Below are 20,214 nucleotides of genomic sequence, written 5' to 3' on the forward strand. Positions count from 1 at the left end.
CTATGGATCTCTTCTGGCAGAAAATTTCGCTTTTGAAAGATATAAAATGTGATACATTGTTTAATAAATTCCTTTACACTGTATCATTCTGTGTTCATACGGAGATTTTTTTTTATTTTTTATTTATAGGGGTGGAGAATAACCACATTTCTTCTAAAGATGTGTATTATGTTATGCCTGTATTTAGGATGTAATGCAAAATATCTCATTCACCAACCCCCCCCCCCCCCCATCCTAAACCACCTGCTTACCTGAATTGCGGGGTGCTTCTTGCTCTGGGTTGCTTTTATTTGAGTCCAGTGAGGCTTTGCCTGGATGTTGTACTTCCTCTAGTTGTAAGTACCTGAAACATGTAAGGATAAGTTTACACTTGCGGTTTGAAAAAAAAAAACAGGCTGTTGAGCCGTGTTATTACCAACCCTCAACCCCACCATCCATCTCCATCCCCCTTAAATTTCAATGGTGTTGTATACTAGCCATGGCCGCCATGTTTTGCATGGAAAGAATTCTACCCCTATCAGGTACAGTAGACAGTTCTGCCTTCTGAATATGGACCTTGGAAGTGAATAGGGCCACGCTGTATCTGCCCTGAAACCACATGCAATGCACTAATAAACACACAGTGGTGCAGAGTTTTAGGGGTTAAAACAGGCAGTGAGGTGATGAACTCACCTGTCAAACGCACTTTGAAAAGCTTACAGAAGGCAGCGCTAATGTCAACAAGCCCTCAGGGTAACAACCCTGTCCCATTCCGACGCTGGATCTGGAGTGCAGGTGACTATGGGAAGGTAATTAAAAATGGGGTTGTAAGTAATTAGAATTTAACACACATGTCATGACTTTTAAATAATTAACTAGTTTTACCTCTGCTCAGTTCGCTCATATTTCAGTTTTGTCCTGTTCGGTGTGTTTTACGTGCATTTTCGGTGCGGTGCCTTCAACCAAGTCATACATGCTGCATCTTTGATGCACTTTCTTTAAAAACCATGTTGCATGTAAAATGCATCTAAAGCGTAGCACACCAAAATCTCATTGCACGGATGTGAAGCAGCCCTAAAGGAGCATTAGGTGGTATAAAGTTCCAGCATCCACCAATATATATATATATATATATACACAAGTTAGAAAAAAAGACACAGGTCATCCAGTTCATCCTATGTTGGCTCTCTGGTGCTGTGTTGGGTCTGGGGTGTTGTGTTAGGTTGGGGTGTTGTGTTGCCTCTCTGGTGCTGTGTTGGATCTGAAGCTTTGTGTTGGCTTTTTGGTGCCGTGTTGGATCTGGTGTGTTATTTTGTTGGTCTGGGGTGTTGTGTTGGGTCTGGGGTGCTGTGTTGGTTGTCTGGTCCTGTGTTGGGTCTGGGTTGTTGTTGTGTTGGCTCTCTGGTCCGTGTTGGGTCTGGGGTGCTGTGTTGGTTCTCTGGTCCCGTGTTGTGTTGGCTCTCTGGTCCCGTGTTGTGTTGGCTCTCTGGTCCCGTGTTGTGTTGGCTCTCTGGTCCCGTGTTGTGTCTGTGGTGCTGTGTTGTCTCTCTGGGGTGTTGTGTTGGCTGTCTGGTCCCGTACTGGGTCTGGGATGCTGTGTTGGCTCTCTGGCGCTGTGTTGTCTCTCTGGGGTGTTGTGTTGGCTCTCTGGTCCCGTGTTGTGTTGGCTCTCTGGTCCCGTGTTGTGTTGGCTCTCTGGTCCCGTGTTGTGTCAGGGGTGCTGTGTTGTCTCTCTGGGGTGTTGTGTTGGCTGTCTGGTCCCGTACTGGGTCTGGGATGCTGTGTTGGCTCTCTGGCGCTGTGTTGTCTCTCTGGGGTGTTGTGTTGGCTCTCTGGTTCTGTGTTGGGTCTGGGGTGCTGCGTTGGCTGTCTGGTCCCATGGTGGGTCTATAAATGCTCTGTTGGCTGTCTGGGGTGTTGTGTTGGCTGTCTGGGGTGTTGTGTTGGCTGTCTGGGGTGTTGTGTTGACTGTCTGGGGTGTTGTGTTGGCTGTCTGGGGTGTTGTGTTGGCTCTCCGGTGCTGTGGTCCTGCATGTTGCATTCTTTGATGCACATTAAAAACACACATTCCTTAAATTCCAATGGTATCACACCTAAAATGCATGTAAAATGTGTCCAAAATGGAACACACTAAAAATGTGTCACACAGATGTGAACCAGCACTATGGGTGGTATAACGTTTCCGCATCCACCAAATATCACTTCTTGGTGTTGATACATTGTCACATAAGTAACTGTTACATTTTTACAATTTGGGATTACTTAAAAAAAAAAACAGGGCCATCCAGTTCAATCTATGTTGGTTGCCATAAATTCTTTCATATGTGAGTGGAGTTGGGAACCTGAGGTTGACTTTGAGAAAACATACTGTATATCCTTCTGCCTCTAGAGCCTGCTGAAGCCTCGTACACACGACCGAGAAACTCGACGGGCGAAACACATCGTTTTGCTTGTCGAGTTCCTAGTGAAGCAGTCGAGAAACTCGACAAGCCAATTTTCTCCATTCCCATCAAGGAAATAGAGAACTTGCTCTCTTTTTGGCTCGTCGAGTTTCTCGACAGTTTCCTCGACGAAAATGTACACACGACCGGTTTCCTCTGCAAAAAAATATCTCCCAGCAAGTTTCTTGCTGGTTTTTGCCGAGAAACTCGGTCGCGTGTACGAGGCCTGAGAGTTTTACTCCCCGGGGGTTATCTGTCTGGTCTACATGCAGAAATATGAACATGTCCCAGGGCATATTCTGGATGATCTGGTTTGTCAGCACCTATGACCAGCCTTATCCAGGTGTTATCTGTGCCCTGAGGGCAGCACAATCCAACATGCCGCACCACCACATGTGACGCCCTCCAACCAGCTGTCATGGTCAAGAGTCAAGCTTTGAGGCCATTATCTATAGCAGTAGAGCGGCACCTACTGACCAGCTGGATAAGTACAGACACCGGTCACCCTAGCAGATGACACGGGCTCACCTGAGGTGCAGAATCTAAAGCCTGCTACACACAGTTATTTTTTTCCCATTTGAGCCACCCGGTTGAACGAAAAAAATTGAGGAGCTTGTTTTACGAACTATGCAATGTTAGTACAGCAATCACTTCCTGAGTTATTGTCCACTGTCCCCCCACCAGAAAACACCGGTCAGCGCTCACAGCCATTATTATTATTTTTTAGCCTAATGAACTCACACTCCACACCCCCCAAAAAAAAAAAACACTAGACCCTGATCGGTTCAACCCAATCGGACCTTCCATTCGACTCTATGGAGTGGCAGATGTAGACGGGCTTGTGTCCATTTGCACCCGCCTACCTCCAATTCACAAAAAAAAAAGACTGAAGGGGATCCATCCCCTTCCATCTGGGTGGATCGTTTGAGAGGGCCCATTCAGTAGAGTGGGCTGTGTTTGTGTCATCTGCCCGCTCTGCGCATTGTGGCCCGCGGCCGGTTACTAAGTCGCTTAAGTGGCCCTCGCTCTTCAAAAGGTTGGACACCCTAAACACATTAGCACTCACTATAGTACTAGATTATCCGAATTACTAATTTCCCACTATTGGTCAGTTAACCCTAAGGGACGCCTAAGGATGCCTTGATTAACATTATATATATTGGCAACTTGCAGTTGCCTTCAGCCCTTATATCCCTATATACACAGTCTAAATATCACCCTGGCAGGTTTGCTTAGAATTAACCTAACTAATTATGGCCATCGTGGGTGTTCATTGCAGGTGCCGGCTCCTCCCCCACCTAGAGGGTGTCCTTAATGAGGCTTCTTGCAAGCCCCCTTGGGTGGGCTCTTCACTCTTGGGAAGGTGGGGGTAGCCCTAGGTCCCTCCGGATTATCCAGCGGCTCTTAATATCCTCGATTCCATGTCTTAGCGGTAAATATATCACTATGGTAGACTCTATGCGATGTATGATGACATGTTCTCTTTATTAATTTTGTACTTATGTAATATTTTTTAGAAACAATTATCCCCCCTGAAGAGACCGCTAACAGGTCGAAACGTGTCGAGGATCAACATTGTATAACAATATGGAATACAACAATATGTGTAACGGTCTATGTCTACTGCATCGTGGAATGTGATGTTTTACCATTGTACTTGCTCTTTTATAGATTGCAATTTTACTCATTGTGACATCCGAGACTTTCGTTAATAAATACCATTTTCATCTAGCAACTAATATCCTACTTTTTTTGACATCGCTGCCTAAAAGCCCCACTGGGGGACTCCTCCATAGTCTGTAATTTCTGGGCGAGCAGCTCTTCCATCTCTGCTGTATGTGTCCTTTTCAGGGCCGATCCTAGGGTCAGAGACGCCTGGGTGCAGAAATATTTCTGGTGCCCCCACATGGGTGTGGTCATCTTTGCTAACTCCTCCCCTTTACAAATGTTTCTATGGCTACGACTCAAACACAGAGATGCTCCCCTAAGAAGTCTTCATTGGTGTCCCCCATTAGAGTCCCCTCCAGCAGGTGTCCCCCCATCAGAGCCCCCCCCCCCAGCAGGTGTCCCCCTATCAGAGCCCCCCACTGCAGGAGTCCCCCACAGCAGGTGTCCCCCATCAGAACCCCCCACAGCAGGTGTCCCCCATCAGAGCCCCCCCACAGCAGGTGTCCCCCATCAGAGCCCCCCCCAGCAGGTGTCCCCCTATCAGAGCCCCCTACAGCAGGTGTCCCCCACCAGAGCCCCCCCACAGCAGGTGTCCCCCATCAGAGCCCCCCACATCAGGTGTCCCCATAGATTAGTACTTGTCCAATAGATCCCTGTAGCTCCGGCGCGCTGGGAGCAGAAGCACATTACAGGGGGGCGGGGCATATGTGGCATCTTGATTACTTGGAGGGTGGCACTCGAAGAGCATTTCTGGGAGTGTACGGGATGATTGGCATCAGCTCCGGCCAACCCAAAAGCCTCTCATCACACCGCCTATGGGAGAAGAGTCGGCACACGCAGAGGGGGTGGGGCAGACAGGAGACTGCTCCATGCGCACTGGACAGAATTAGTGGGAGCCTAGTACCGGAACGAGTTCCGGTACGAGGCTCCGCTGTGGTACCCAGCCAGGATTTCGGGTATGCGCTCTTGTCAGTTGCCAGCGGAGAGAGCAAGCGGGATGGGGAACCGCAGCACCATCTCCATGCGCTCCACCTCAGGACACCGATAAGGAGGAGGGGAGAACTTTGGAGCTTCGGCGCTCCCACCTCTGCGGCGCCTGGGTGCAGAGCACCCTGCCTAGGATCGGCCCTGGTCCTTTTCCCTATCGGGCACCCTAGACATAAGCAATATTCCAGGCCAGTTAAGCCTTAATACTAGTGCACCAGGGGTTAACAGCAGCAACAGTCACTAGGATGCCCCTTTAAGGTCTGTACTCACAGTACCCTCAGGACTTGGATGTCTCCCTCAGTCTCCTCAATGAAGCCTCCAGACTAGATCCTCTGTGAAAACACCTCTTTGAGCTTTCCAGGAGATTGTAGCAACTAGCAGGATCTTCAGCTCAACTGCCAGAACGGGCAACAGCCCCTTTGGCTGGGAACCTCTCCTCCTGGGGAGAAATACTGCTCTCCCATGCTCCAGACTATTTATACACCCCCTCCCCCCCCCCCCCCCCAGCCACCATCTGGGCATCCTACCACAGGGATTGGCTGGAGTTGCATAAATATTCAGGCTGCTCATTTTAATCTCCCACCCACTTTATTCTTCAAGTTTCCAGAAGGCAGGGGGAAGCAATCAAATGTGCAGCCTTCAGAGCCCAGAGCAGACCAAAGCAATCACATGCCACTCTGCTGACTGCAGCAGAGCCACAAGAACTACATTTGCCTAATCCTTACTAGAAGCCTGTGTAGGAGGGTACTACACAAATATGGAGCAGCAAGAGAATAGGTGAAGGGCACGTCAAGTAAATGGGACAATAGTAAGTCCCGTTCTGTCCTCAGAACATATGGAGTCCCCCTGTATTTTGCTTCACATTGCTTGCATTGGACATTCTGAGTGGTTTCCTCCAGTGGTAGAGAATTTGCTTAGGTCATCGATGGAGGTTCCTCCTCAGGCGATGGGCTGATCTCGTAATGCTTTTATCAGCCGACATGCAAACTTCCCCTGCTAGGAGTTGCACAATATTTTCTATTCTGCAGAAGTTTCCTCCTCACTCGGAGCTGCTTCAGTCGCCAGAACTTTTATAACTGGAGCCCCCCCAACCTGCACAGACCAGGATCCCAAGGGGGTGTTCCTGGCTGATCAGCCAATCAGTGCATCTGCCTCACAGAGAAGAAACAGAAGTGTTGGAAAAGCAGCGAATCCGGAGGGAGCCCGCTCCAGCAAACGGTATTTTTGGGGCCATGATTGTTTTTTTGGGGGTGGCAAGGGGGGGAGAAGTGACTTCCATTGACAAGAATGTCTGGCAGTGGTGGCCCGTCCTTAGGGGGCGCACGGACACCACCCCCCCATCCATGCGTCCAGCCCTCTAATCTACATGCGGGTCGCCGGACACATAGATTTCAGTGTTTTTCTTCTTTCCTTTAAGCACTTAATTAGAGCCGAGTCTCTAATTGGCTTTAAAAACGGGTGGGCTTGGGGCGCAGGGCACTGCGCCCCGAGCCCACCCACACGTTTGTGACAATAGCAAATTAATATTCACTATTGGCTTTCTGATTCTCCTCTCAGCCAATGAGGAAGCAGTTCCTAAGACCCGATTGGACAAGGAGTCTTAGGACCCCCGGCCAATCGGCCTCATTTAGGAGCCACTTCCTGTTCAGCCTGGAGGAGATGCAATGGCCCCGGAGCGAGGAGCTGCAGCCCGAATCCATGTCTGCCTGATCTGCCTCCTTCCTAAGGTAAGGAGGCTTCTGATCGCCGCCGCATTCCCATCCCACATGGGGTCGCTGCATTCCTGGCCGTCTCCCGGGGGGGGGGTTGGGGATGGTTGGTATTGGTTTACCGCCCCCCAAATATTGAGCACCAGCCTGTAGGTGTCTTGCCTGCATGGTGGTGGGAGTGTCAAGGTCTGGGGGGCTACAGATCATTGAGGGAACCATGAACGCCGACATGTACTGTGACATACTGAAGCAGAGCATGATCCCCTCCCTTCAGAGACTGGACCGCAGGGTAGTATTCCAACAGGAAAACCACCCCAAACACACCTCCAAGACCACCACTGCCTTGCTAAAGAAGCTGAGGGTGAAGGTGATGGACTGGCCAAGCATGTCTCCAGACCTAAACCATTGCCAATTAATGCAGCCTCACCATTACCCATTAATGCAGCCTCACTATTGCCAATAAATTCAGCCTCACCATTACCCATTAATACAGCCTCACATTTGCCTATTAATGCAGCCTCACTATTGCCAATTAATGTAGCCTCACCATTGCCCATGAATGCAGCCTCACCATTGCCCATGAATGCAGCCTCACCATTGCCCATGAATGCAGCCTCACCATTGCCCATTAATGCAGCCTCACCATTGCCCATTAATGCAGCCTCACCATTGCCCATTAATGCAGCCTCACCATTGCAGCCTCGCCAGTGTCGGAATACACAGCGCCGCGATTTCCTGTGTACCCGGCGATCAGTCACACAGAGTCCCGCCTCCTGGACCACCTCCTGTGATAGACAGAACAGATTGATCCAATCCTAGGCCAGAAGGCGGGACTGTGTGTGACTGAGTGGCGGGTACACCGGAGACCTCCGCTCTGTGTAATCCGGCAGCGGCGCCCGCCCCCTCCTTCCACTCAGAGACAGCAGGAATCGGCGTAAAACGCGCACACACGGCTTCCCCCTGATTTTCAGGGGCAAAAGGTACATTAATAAATATGGTATTTATTACCCCAACACTTGCCGTTTACAGCTTTCAGTGATGTGGCTCCTGCTCTCTTAGCGCCACTTCCCTGGACTTCAGGTAATTACAGGAAATAGTTAAAGGAAATCTTTGGTCACAGCATAATTTTCATTTGATAAAATCAGAATTGTAATAATAATAATACAAACAACAGATATTACCGACACTCCAATATAAGACTCCATGAAAAATCTCTGAAACTGGAGAGTGAAAAGTCTGGTTCAGCTCTGCATAGAAACCAATCCGCTTCCAGGTTTTATTGTCAAAGCTTAACGCGGTTGTATTGCCCGCTTGGTCATCTTCACCCACATGTGAGCCCTATAAGGGCCTATAAAAGGGTTACCTGTAGGTAAAATTAATATCTTCTAAACATGCGCGGTTTAGGAGATGTTCACCCTGCATGCAGCTGCTGAAGTCAACGGCGCATTTGCGCGCTGAAGGTCCGGTGCCTCGTGACAGAACGGAGGACTCCCATGCGTGGGAGTGATGTCATCGTGGCTCCAGCCACTCACATCGCCAGAGCCCACAAACCCAGAGGGAACATGTCAGCTCACTCGGCCGTGACTGGGCGAGCTGCAGGAGCTTCCATCTAAAGTAAGTATTTCATAATGTGCTTGTATGTGATGCATACTAGCACATTATGCTATTGTCTTGCAGGTTTTTTTTTTTCCTGCCGCTTTAAATTAATACATTGAGGTTAGAAGCTGATTGGCTGCCAGATTTTGTACACTCCAGTTTTAGTCAACCTCTCTCCTCTCCTCTCCTCTCTCTACTCTTCTCTCTCTCTCGTTCCTCTTCTCTCTCTCGTTCCTCTTCTCTCTCTCTCTCCTCTCCTCTCTCTACTCTTCTATCTACTACTTCTCTCTCTCTCTCTCTCTCTCGTCCCTCTTCTCTCTCTCATTCCTCTTCTCTCTCTCTCTCTCTCGTTCCTCTTCTCTCTCTCTCGTTCCTCTTCTCTCTCTCTCGTTCCTCTTCTCTCTCTCGTTCCTCTTCTCTCTCTCTCCTCTCCTCTCTCTACTCTTCTCTATACCCTCCTCCTCTTTCTCTACTCTTCTATCTACTACTTCTCTCTCTCTCTCTCTCTCGTCCCTCTTCTCTCTCTCATTCCTCTTCTCTCTCTCTCTCGTTCCTCTTCTCTCTCTCTCGTTCCTCTTCTCTCTCTCTCGTTCCTCTTCTCTCTCTCGTTCCTCTTCTCTCTCTCTCTCTCTCTCTCGTTCCTCTTCTCTCTCTCGTTCCTCTTCTCTCTCTCTCTCTCTCTCTCGTTCCTCTTCTCTCTCTCTCTCTCTCTCTCGTTCCTCTTCTCTCTCTCTCTCTCGTTCCTCTTCTCTCTCTCGTTCCTCTTCTCTCTCTCTCTCTCTCTCTCGTTCCTCTTCTCTCTCTCGTTCCTCTTCTCTCTCTCTCTCTCTCTCTCGTTCCTCTTCTCTCTCTCTCTCTCTCTCTCGTTCCTCTTCTCTCTCTCTCTCTCGTTCCTCTTCTCTCTCTCGTTCCTCTTCTCTCTCTCTCGTTCCTCTTCTCTCTCTTTCTCTCTCGTTCCTCTTCTCTCTCTCTCTCTCTCTCTCTCTCTCTCGTTCCTCTTCTCTCTCTCTCTCTCTCTCGTTCCTCTTCTCTCTCTCTCTCTCTCGTTCCTCTTCTCTCTCTCTCTCTCTCTCTCTCGTTCCTCTTCTCTCTCTCTCTCTCTCTCTCGTTCCTCTTCTCTCTCTCTCTCTCTCGTTCCTCTTCTCTCTCTCTCTCTCTCTCTCTCGTTCCTCTTCTCTCTCTCTCTCTCTCGTTCCTCTTCTCTCTCTCTCGTTCCTCTTCTCTCTCTCGTTCCTCTTCTCTCTCTCTCGTTCCTCTTCTCTCTCTTTCTCTCTCGTTCCTCTTCTCTCTCTCTCTCTCTCTCTCGTTCCTCTTCTCTCTCTCTCTCGTTCCCTTTCTCTCTCTCTCATTCCTCTTCTCTCTCTCGTTCCTCTTCTCTCTCTCTCTCGTTCCTCTTCTCTCTCTCTCTCTCTCTCTCTCATTCCTCTTCTCTCTCTCTCTCTCTCTCTCTCTCTCCCCTTCTCTCTCTCTTTTCTATTTTCTATTCTCTTTTTTCTTCTCCGCCCTTCTCTCTCTTTTCTCCGGCTTCACGTCTCTCTCTCGCTCTTCTCCCTCTTTTCTCCCTCTCCTTTCTATTTTCTATTCTCTCTCTCTCTTTTCTTTTCTCTTCTCTCTTGCACCTCTCTCTCTCTCTCTCTCTCTCTTTTCTTCCCCTCTCTTTTATTTTCTCCTCTCCGTTTTCTTTCTCTCTCTCTCTCTCTCCTCCCTATTTTCTCCCTCTCCTTTCTATTTTCTCCTTTTCTCTCTTGCACCTCTCTTTCTTTCTTTCTCTCTCTCTTTTCTTCCCCTCTCTTATTTTCTCGCTCTTGTCCTCCCCTCTCTTATTTTCTCTCTCTTTTCTCCTCTCTATTTTTTCTTCTCCGTTTTCTTTTTCTCTCTCTCTCTCTCCTCTTCTCTCTTGCACCTCTCTCTCTCTCTCTCTCTCTCGCTCTCTCTTTTTCTTCCCCTCTCTAATTTTCTCTCTCTTTTCTCCTCTCTCTTATTTTTCTTCTCTATTTTCTTTTTCTCTCTCTCTCTCTCTCTATTTTCTCTTCTCATCTCTTCTCGTATCTCTTTTTTCTCCTCTCTCTCTCTTTTTTCTCTTCCTCTCGCTATCTCTCTCGTTCCTCTTCTCTCTCTTCTCACCGTCTCTCCCCCTTTTCTCTCTATTTTCTATTCTCTTTTTTCTTCTCTGCCCTTCTCTCTCTTTTCTCTGACTTCACGTCTCTCGCTCTCTCTCCTCCCTCTTTTCTCCCTCTTCTTTCTATTTTCTATTCTCTCTCTTTTTTATTCTCTCTCTTATTTTCTCTCTCTTTTCTCCTCTCTCTCTTATTTTTCTTCTCTATTTTCTTTTCCTCGCTCTCTCTTTTCTCTTCTCATCTCTTTTTTCTCCTCTCTCTCTCTTTTCTCTTCCTCTCGCTATCTCTCTCCCTCCCCTCTTCTCTCTCTCCTCACCGTCTCTCCCCCTTTTCTCTCTATTTTCTATTCTCTTTTTTCTTCTCTGCCCTTCTCTCTCTTTTCTCCGGCTTCACATCTCTCTCTCTCTCTTTTCCCTCTTTTCTCCCTCTCCTTTATATTCCCTCTCTTTTCTATTCTCTCTCTTTTCTATTCTCTCTCTCTTTTCTATTCTCTTCTCTCTTGCACCTCTCTCTCCTTTTTTCCCTCCATCTTTTTTTTTCTCTCTCTATTTTCTTTTCCTCTCTCTCTCTCTCTCTCTCTCTCTCTCTCTCTCTCTCCTCTTCTCTCTTGCACCTCTCTCTCTTTTCTTCCCCTCTCTTATTTTCTCTCTTTTCTCTTCTCATTTCTTCTCGTATCTCTTTTTTCTCCTCTCTCTCTTTTCTCTTCCTCTCGCTATCTCTCTCTCTTTCTCTCTCTCCTCACTGTCTCTCCCCCTTTTCTCTCTATTTTCTTTTCTCTTCTCTGCCCTTCTCTCTCTTTTCTCCGGCTTCACGTCTCTCGCTCTCTCTTCTCCCTCTTTTCTCCCTCTCCTTTCTATTCTCTCTCTTTTCTCCTCTCTCTCTCTCTTATTTTTTCTTCTCTATTTTCTTTTCCTCTCTTTTCGCTTGCTTTTCTCTTCTTCTCATCTCTTTTCGTATCTTTTTTTCTCCTCTCTCTCTCTCTCTCTCTTTCTCTCTCTTTTCCTCTCTCCCCCCCCTTCTATCTCTTTGTTCTCTTTTCTCTCTTCTCTTTATAAAAAAGAGAAACTATTAAACATGGGTGAAGTGTAATGGGTGATATACTAGAAGTCAGTTTTCAGGCTTCCATACACGTTATGTAATCAGGCGGTCGGTCTGGTCTTGTGGTGTCAGTGACGGGGAGGGGAGATGACAGGAACTGACGGGACAGGGAAGAGGAAGAGGGAACAACCGGCAGAGGAGAAGACACATCAATGCAAAGAAAACTTCCTGCCCAATCCCTGCGATACAATCCGCCGGGAAGAAAAGGGCGACACAACGCCGGGAGAGCGGAGGAGATGAAACTTCCAATAATCTGTCGGGACCAGACTGACCCCAATGTCCGATCTGCAGCCTGATTACATATCAGTGAGGAGGAAAGGTCAGAACGTCACGTCTAACGCTCCATTCACACCAATGCGTTTTTTTCAGAGACGCAGGACATTTTTTTTAACATGGGTTCCTATGGAACATGTTCACATCAATGCGTTTTTGTGCCTCTGCCTTTTTGGAAAGGGTCGGGGACTTTTTTAAACTTTTTTTTGCTTTTTTTGGTTAAATAGATTTCAATGGAGACGCTGCAGAAAAGCATTTGTGTGTTTTAAGTGCGTTTTTGGCACGTTTTGCACGATTTAATTTGACCAACAACAAATTAGCCAAAAAAAAAACAACAAAAAAAACTAGCATCAAAAACGTGTGTCCGGAAATGCGGAGAGCATTGGAAAAAAAGCACTGCAACATGCATTAGGTGTGAATGGAGCCTTACACATCATCATAATCATCAACATTATTAATTATCTTTTTTATTATAACATTTTTTATTGTTGTTGTTGTTATTTATGTTTTATTATCATTATTTTATTGTTATTTTTTTATTTATATTGTTAGTAGTAGCATAACAGTCTGTCAAAACATTTCATTTATCTTTTAGTTTTTATAACTATGTTTAAGAGCATGGTAGCCCATTTTTATTAAAAAAGGCAAAATAAAAGTCCAAACAAAGGTTTCCCGCACTGGGGTTCTTCTCCATCAAATATACAGAACAGAAAATGCTAGCCCACCTGGCTCTCTGTAGCAGTACTTCTGCACTTTATCCTGGTCACCCAGACCACCGGACTCCTTAAAGTAGACAGCTTCCCTTTAGCGTCTACAGCTCTGCTTCTTGCAGTCACCAACGTTCTGGCTGTCTCCTACAGCCTCTCTGACTCCTGAACAGTGGCGGCTGGTACTCAAAGTTTTTTTTGGGGCGCAAACGGAAAAAAAAATTGCAGCCTCACTGTGCCCATCAAATGCAGCCACTGTGCCATCAATTGTCACCACTGTGCCATGACATAAAATGCAGTCACTGTGCATGCCATCAAACGCAGCCACTGTGCCATCAATGTAGCACCACTGTGCCATGCCATCAAACGCAGCCACTGCGCCATCAATTGTCACAACTGTGCCATGCCATCAAACGCAGCCACTGTGCCCATCAATTGTCGCCACTGTGCCAATTGTCACCACTGTGCCCTTTAATTGTCGCCACTGTGCCCATTGTCACCACTGTGCCCTTTAATTGTCGGCACTGTGCCCATTGTCACCACTGTGCCCTTTAATTGTCGCCACTGTGCCCATTGTCACCACTGTGCCCTTTAATTGTCGCCACTGTGCCCATTGTCACCACTGTGCCCTTTAATTGTCGCCACTGTGCCCATTGTCACCACTGTGCCCTTTAATTGTCGGCACTGTGCCCATTGTCGTCACTGTGCCCTTTAATTGCCGCCACTGTGCCCATTGTCCCCACTGTGCCAATTGTCACCACTGTGCCCATTGTCACCACTGTGCCCTGTAAAATGCCCCTCCCCCGCCGGCACTTACCTTTCTGGAAGTCAGTCATCCTCCTAGTCCTTCCACGTCCCTCGATGTCTTCTCCCGCCCACGATGACCCTTCAGCCAATCAGGTTACCAATAACCAGAACCGGTGAACCTGATTGGCTGAGACACCTGTCAGTCTTATCCAAGTCGGTCGCACCCCCCGTACGTTCCCTGGATAAGCATCCGGAAGTCTGAGGGCTGTTCTCTGCACTTCCGCACAGCCAACCAGCTGCCGTTATTCAGGTGGCCGGCGCTCAAGGTCCGGCCATCTGAATAGACCAGCGGCCGGCAAGAATAACATTGATTCATGCAATGCACGAATCTATGTAATTTATCAGTGGCGGTGCGAGAGCCAGAGGGGGCGGCGCTCCAGCGCCCTCTGTAGACGAACCGCCACTGCTCCTGAAGACCTTCTGTCTCTTGGTGTGGAGCCGTGTCTCCAACTGAGAGCCATGAGGTTTTCCCATACACTCAATATAAGGGCTGTGCTCACCTGAGCACACACCCTGCTGCTGGTAATCAACAAAGTCTGGATACAGGGTTGGAGATCCCGTCCCTCCCAAGACACTGTGGAATCTCCAAACTACAGAGCCCCATTCCAGAATACCCAAACCTGGAGAAAGCTGCAAAGGCAGTCTTCTCCAGGCCACATCTACGCTCTGTAGTCTTACACCTCGCAAATGTGCATACCCTGTGTCCAGCAAACTGTCCATTTTACCGTGACAGTAGCTCCTACAGTCACAATATATATATAAACTGCAGCGCTTGACGTGAGACTTCCTTGTTATAACCTCCACTGCAGTGTTCCTCTCTTCTCTCTTCCTCTCTTCTCTCTTCCTCTCTTCTCTCTTCCTCTCTTCTCTCTTCCTCTCTTCTCTCTTCCTCTCTTCTTTCTTTTCTCTTCCTCTTTTTACTCTTCCATTCTTCTCTCTCTTCTCTTCCTCTCTATTTATATTAAAAGATCAGGGGACAATTTATTAAAACTGGAGAGTGAAAAGTCTGGTGCAGCTCTGCATAGAAACCAATCAGCTTCCAGATTGTATTGTCAAAGCTTAAATTAATAAAATTGAAGTTAGAAAGCTGATTGTCTCCCATGCACAGCTGCACCAGATTTTGCACTCTCCGGTATAAGGCCCCTTTCACACTGGGGCGGGATGTGCGGTGGCGGTATAGCACAGCTATTTTTTAGGCGCAATTTTTAGCGCCTAGACCGCCTGAAAAACTCCTCAGTGTGAAAGGGGCCTTAGTAAAACAATCTCTCTCGCTCCTTTATCTCTCTTTTCTCTCTCTTCTCTCTTCTCTTCTAGGTAACATCACTGACTTGTGACGTCACCTCGGCCTATTTACCATCACTGACTGGTGACCTCACCTTAGCCTAGGCAAAGTCACTGACTGGTGACCTCGTCTTAGCCTAGGCAAAGTCACTGACTGGTGACCTCACCTCAGCCTATTTACCATCACTGACTGGTGACCTCATCTCAGCCTAGGCAAAGTCACTGACTGGTGACCTCACCTTAGCCTAGGCAAAGTCACTGACTGGTGACCTCACCTCAGCCTAGGCAAAGTCACTGACTGGTGTCCTCACCTCAGCCTAGGCAAAGTCACTGACTGGTGACCTCACCTCAGCCTATTTACCATCACTGACTGGTGACCTCATATCAGCCTAGGCAAAGTCACTGACTGGTGACCTCACCTTAGCCTAGGCAAAGTCACTGACTGGTGACCTCACCTCAGCCTAGGCAAAGTCACTGACTGGTGACCTCACCTTAGCCTAGGCAACGTCACTGACTGGTGACCTCAGCTCAGCCTAGGCAAAGTCACTGACTGGTGACCTCACCTCAGCCTAGGCAAAGTCACTGACTGATGACCTCACCTAAGCCTAGGCAAAGTCACTGACTGGAGCTCAAGAATGCCATTTTAATGATAACAGGTGGAGATTTTGTGAAAAATTACCCCTGTAAACTGGGACATTATTGAATTGCTGACTAGAAGGGGTCGTTGACCTTAGGCTTAATATGTTCAATAATAATGGTTTCTGTTTTCTTTTCTTTTTACAGGTTATAAAGATTTCCAGAGGACAAATGTCTCACAAGGTTCTTCTTCTGGCCATCCACCACCTTGTAACTGTTTTGTTTTCCACCAATGCCAGTCCAGGGGTTCTTCTTCCCGGGCGTCCCTTTGTCGCGGTCTGGAACGCCCCGACCAGCCAGTGCTGGGAGAAGTATGGCGTGGACCTGGACTTGGATCCCTTTGACATTGTGGTCAATGAGAACCAATCCTTCTCAGGAAGTGAGATGGTGATCTTCTACAAAACCGAGCTTGGGCTGTACCCATATTATGACCCGGATGGCAATCCGGTCAATGGCGGCTTGCCGCAGAACACCAGCCTTAGTGACCACCTTAACCTGGCTTACAAAAACCTGATGACCACGATCCCATCCCCGGACTTCAAGGGGGCGGCTGTCCTAGACTGGGAGGATTGGAGGCCCTTGTGGGATCGGGACTGGGATAGATTGAACATCTATAGAGAACGTTCTCAGCAACTGGTGCAGGAGAGACACCCATCGTGGCCTGCGGAGAAGGTACTGCTGGAGGCCCAAAGAGAGTTTGAGGAGGCCGCTGAAAAGTTTATAACGTCCACGTTGGCCTTAAGCCGTAAACTAAGGCCCGGTGGGCTGTGGGGCCTCTACGGCTTTCCTAACTGCTACAACTACGACTACAAAAAGGGTCTCTACAATTACACGGGAGAATGTCCGCAGCTGGATATAGCCAGGAACGACCTTCTGAAATGGATGTGGAGGTCCAGCCAGGCGCTCTACCCGTCCATCTACCTGGAACAAATTTTGAAGGATTCTGGGTATGTCAAACCGTTTGTGAAATACCGTCTGGAAGAGGCCTTCAGGGTATCTGGGCAGTCGGTAGAGGGCGCGCTCCCTGTATTTCCTTACGCCCGGATTGTGTACGCCTACAGCATGGACTTCATGACCCAGGTAAGTGACAGATACATCATAACCCATCATAACCCGGAGCTGATACGAAGGAGAACCTTTCACCTAAAGATCTCCGCAATCATAAGGCCCCATACAGCCTGCCTGACTTGCCCCCACCCCCTGATCCCCCCCCCCCCACCGTGTTTCCCTATAAACTTACAGATTGTATAGTGTATGGCCACCTTAAAGGTGACTGTACAATCAGGTCGTAACGTGTGACTGATTATTCTGTGTTCCGCAGGAAGATCTCATCCAGACGATCGGACAGAGCGCAGCATTGGGAACTGCGGGGGTCGTCCTGTGGGGTAACAATGACTACAGCCGCAGCAAGGTAACTGGATTAGGAGATATTTTTTTGTTACTACCATAACCTACCACCAAAGAACACCCCAAAATAAATTCTCCTGTTCCCAGGGCCCCAGGTGGCAACCCCCTTTTTTTTTTTTTTTTTTTATATGCGGTATTTTTTTTAATTTCTTTTATCTTTTTATTAAAGGGCCCAGAGGTCCCCAGGGCCCCAGATGGCAACCCCCCCTTTTTTTATATATATATTCATATATATTTTTATATTTCTTTTTTCTTCTTTTATCTTTTTATTAAAGGGCCCGGAGGTCCCCAGGGCCCCGGATACCCTTTGTTTATATAATTTTTTATATATTTCTTTTATTTATTTATTTTTTGTAAGAGGCCCAGAGGTCCCCAGGGCAACCCCCCCCCCCCCCACTTTATTTTGTTTGTCAGCACCCAAAGCCCCCCGACCTCAATTTGTGGCGGCAGAAAAGCCCCCCCCCACCCGCTTCTCAATTCATGGCATCCCTGCTTCGCAATTCTCTGAATTAGCAACCCCCCCGCGCTTTTCAATTTGAGGCAGCAGCACCCCCAGTTCTCTGCTCCAGGGGGCCCATGCCTGAAGCTGTGTAAGGGGCCCCATAATTCCTAAAAACAAATAAATAAGTAAAAAAGTAAAATTTAAAATGCCCCTGTCCCCGGTAGCTCGAACTCACAAGCGAACGCACACGTAAGTCCCGCCCACGTATGTAAACCTCGTTCAAACCACACATGTGAGGTATCACCGCGTGCGTTAGAGCGTGTTATTATAAAATGTGAAAGATGATGTTACGCCGAGTAAATAGATACCTAACATGTCACGCTTTAAAATTGCGCACGCTCATGGAATGGCGCCAAACTTCGTTACTTAAAAATCTCCATAGGCGACGTTTTGAAAAATTTTACAGGTTACCAGTTTAGAGTTACAGAGGAGGTCTAGTGCTAGAATAGTTGCACACGCTCTAACGCACGCGGTGATACCTCACATGTGTGGTTTGAACGAGGTTTACATACGTGGGCGGGACTTACGTGTGCGTTCGCTTGTGAGTTCGAGCTACCGGGGACAGGGGCATTTTAAATTTTATTTTTTTACTTATTTATTTGTTTACACTTTTTTTACATTTTTTACTTTTATTCCTATTACAAGGAATGTAAACATCCCTTGTAATAGGAATAGTGTGTGACGGGTCCTCTTTATGGAGAGAGGCGGGGTCAATAAGACCTTCCCCTCCCCCCACATCTCTCCTCCAGGCTGGAAAGCATGAGATCGGGAAAAAAAATTCACGATCTCATGCTTACTAGCCGCAATTGCGGCTTTGTTTACTTCCGGCTACCCGGGCGTGACGTCATCACATTGCGCCCGGGCCTCCGACGGTCATAGAGATGACTGGTGACCATCTGGTCACCGGTCATCTCTATGCTTCCCATCCGGCGCAGGGCGATCCTTTCTCCGGGCCCCCGATGGGACGGGAGAGCCCGGAGAAGCACCGGATGGCGGCGGGAGGAGGGGGGATGTCCCCTCCCGCCACCTATAAGAACGATCAAGTGATGGAACCGCCGCTATGATGGTTCTTATGGTGCGCAGGATCGCCGCCGGAACACAATGGGGGTGACCCCAAGGCTTCCTTTAACCACTTCCCGACCTCCTCATGTACATTTACGTCGGCAGAATGGCACGGACAGGCACATCAACGTACCTGTACGTGCCTGCCTAGACGTGGGTGGGGGGTCCGATCGAGACCCCCCCGGTACATGCGGAGGTCGGGTCCCCTCAGGGAGCGATCCGGGACGACGGCGCGGCTATTTGTTTTTAGCCGCTCCGTCGCGATCACTCCCCGGAGCTGAAGAACGGGGAGAGCCGTATGTAAACACGGCTTCCCCGTGCTTCACTGTGGCGGCGTATCGATCGAGTGATCCCTTTTATAGGGAGACTCGATCGATGATGTCAGTCCTACAGCCACACCCCCCTACAGTTGTAAACACACACTAGGTGAACCCTAACTCATACAGCGCCCCCTGTGGTTAACTCCCAAACTGCAACTGTCATTTTCACAATAAACAATGCAATTTAAATGCATTTTTTGCTGTGAAAATGACAATGGTCCCAAAAATGTGTCAAAATTGTCCGAAGTGTCCGCCATAATGTCGCAGTCACGAAAAAAATCGCTGATCACCGACATTAGTAGTAAAAAAAAAAAAAAATTATAAAAATGCAATAAAACTATCCCCTATTTTGTAAACGCTATAAATTTTGCGCAAACCAACCGATAAACGCTTATTGCGATTTTTTTTACCAAAAATAGGTAGAAGAATACGTATCGGCCTAAACTGAGGAAAAAAAATAATTTTATATATGTTTTTGGGGGATATTTATTACAGCAAAAAGGAAAAAATATTGCATTTTTTTCAAAATTGTCGCTCTATTTTTGTTTATAGCGCAAAAACTAAAAACCGTAGAGGTGATCAAATACCACCAAAAGAAAGCTCTATTTGTGGGGGAAAAAAGGACGCCAATTTTGTTTGGGAGCCACGTCGCACGACCGCGCAATTGTCTGTTAAAGCGACGCAGTGCTGAACTGTAAAAACCCCTTGGGTCTTTAGCCAGCATATTGGTCCGGGGCTTAAGTGGTTTAAAGGACAGGAAGTTGGGTTGGAAAGTATCCGCCAAACGTTCTTCTGAGAAATCTTTTTGGAAAGTTGATGTATTTTTGAATGTTTGTTCATCACATGACCGCGCTTTTGTTCTGTCGCAGGAGGCGTGTCTGGAGGTGAAGTCGTACATAGACTCTACGCTGGGGAGGTATGTGGTGAATGTGACGAGCGGCGCCACCCTGTGCAGCCAGGCGCAGTGCTCAGGAAAGGGACGCTGCGTGCGTAAAGACTCCACTTCTAAATGTCACCTCCACCTGAACCCCGACAACTACCGCATTCGGAGGAACCCCGAGGGCAGAGGCTTCCTGGTCTCCGGAGAGGCCTCCAAGATGGACGTGATGTACATGGCGGCCTATTTCCAGTGTCGCTGTTACCCCGGATGGAAGGGGCCGGACTGCTCCCACCAAACCCGCTGACCGACGCCGCGCCGCTACCGTCTACTTCATGCTTGTCCAAGCAGAGAGGAGCACTCGCTAATCTGTCTGCAACCGATGAGCAAAACCCAGCAGAATACTGATGTGGAGGCTCATCCATCTCAGTCCAGGATCACTGTACTCCCAATGGGGCTCCAAGCAACAGACAGTACACCCATCTCAGTCCAGGATCACTATACTACCAATGGTGTTCCAAGCAACAGACAGTACACCCACCTCAGTCCAGGATCACTATACTCCCAATGGGGCTCCAAGCAACAGACAGTACACCCATCTCAGTCCAGGATCACTATACTCCCAATGGGGCTCCAAGCAACAGACAGTACACCCATCTCAGTCCAGGATCACTATACTCCCAATGGGGTTCCAAGCAACAGACAGTACACCCATCTCAGTCCAGGATCACTATACTCCCAATGGTG

At 48.1% G+C, this 20,214-nt stretch overlaps 1 protein-coding gene across 2 annotated transcripts; it reads left to right on the plus strand.

Moving 5' to 3' along the window:
- Window positions 1–6,080: 6,080 nt before the first annotated feature.
- LOC120944970 (hyaluronidase-1-like) lies at window positions 6,081–20,012 on the plus strand. 2 transcript variants are annotated; one of them, XM_040358765.1, is made up of 4 exons: window positions 6,081–6,293; window positions 15,447–16,379; window positions 16,621–16,710; window positions 19,460–20,012. In XM_040358765.1, the coding sequence occupies exons 2-4, from the start codon at window positions 15,471–15,473 to the stop codon at window positions 19,772–19,774; spliced, it is 1,314 nt and encodes a 437-aa protein (XP_040214699.1). In that variant the 5' UTR covers window positions 6,081–6,293; window positions 15,447–15,470; the 3' UTR covers window positions 19,775–20,012. The 2 variants fall into 2 exon arrangements, with proteins under 2 accessions (XP_040214699.1, XP_040214697.1); XM_040358763.1 differs by lacking the exon at window positions 6,081–6,293 and adding an exon at window positions 11,649–11,914.
- The last annotated feature ends 202 nt before the right edge of the window (window positions 20,013–20,214 follow it).

The sequence above is a fragment of the Rana temporaria genome, chromosome 7 (assembly GCF_905171775.1).
Source record: "Rana temporaria chromosome 7, aRanTem1.1, whole genome shotgun sequence".
Classification (NCBI taxonomy): Eukaryota; Metazoa; Chordata; class Amphibia; order Anura; family Ranidae; genus Rana; species Rana temporaria.

Coding starts and splice junctions, on each gene's coding strand:
- LOC120944970 (XM_040358765.1), top strand. CDS start 15,471: ATGTCTCACAAGGTTCTTCTTCTGGCCATCCACCACCTTGTAACTGTT. Junction 16,380..16,620: donor GCATGGACTTCATGACCCAG/GTAAGTGACAGA, acceptor TGTGTTCCGCAG/GAAGATCTCATCCAGACGAT. Junction 16,711..19,459: donor ATGACTACAGCCGCAGCAAG/GTAACTGGATTA, acceptor GTTCTGTCGCAG/GAGGCGTGTCTGGAGGTGAA.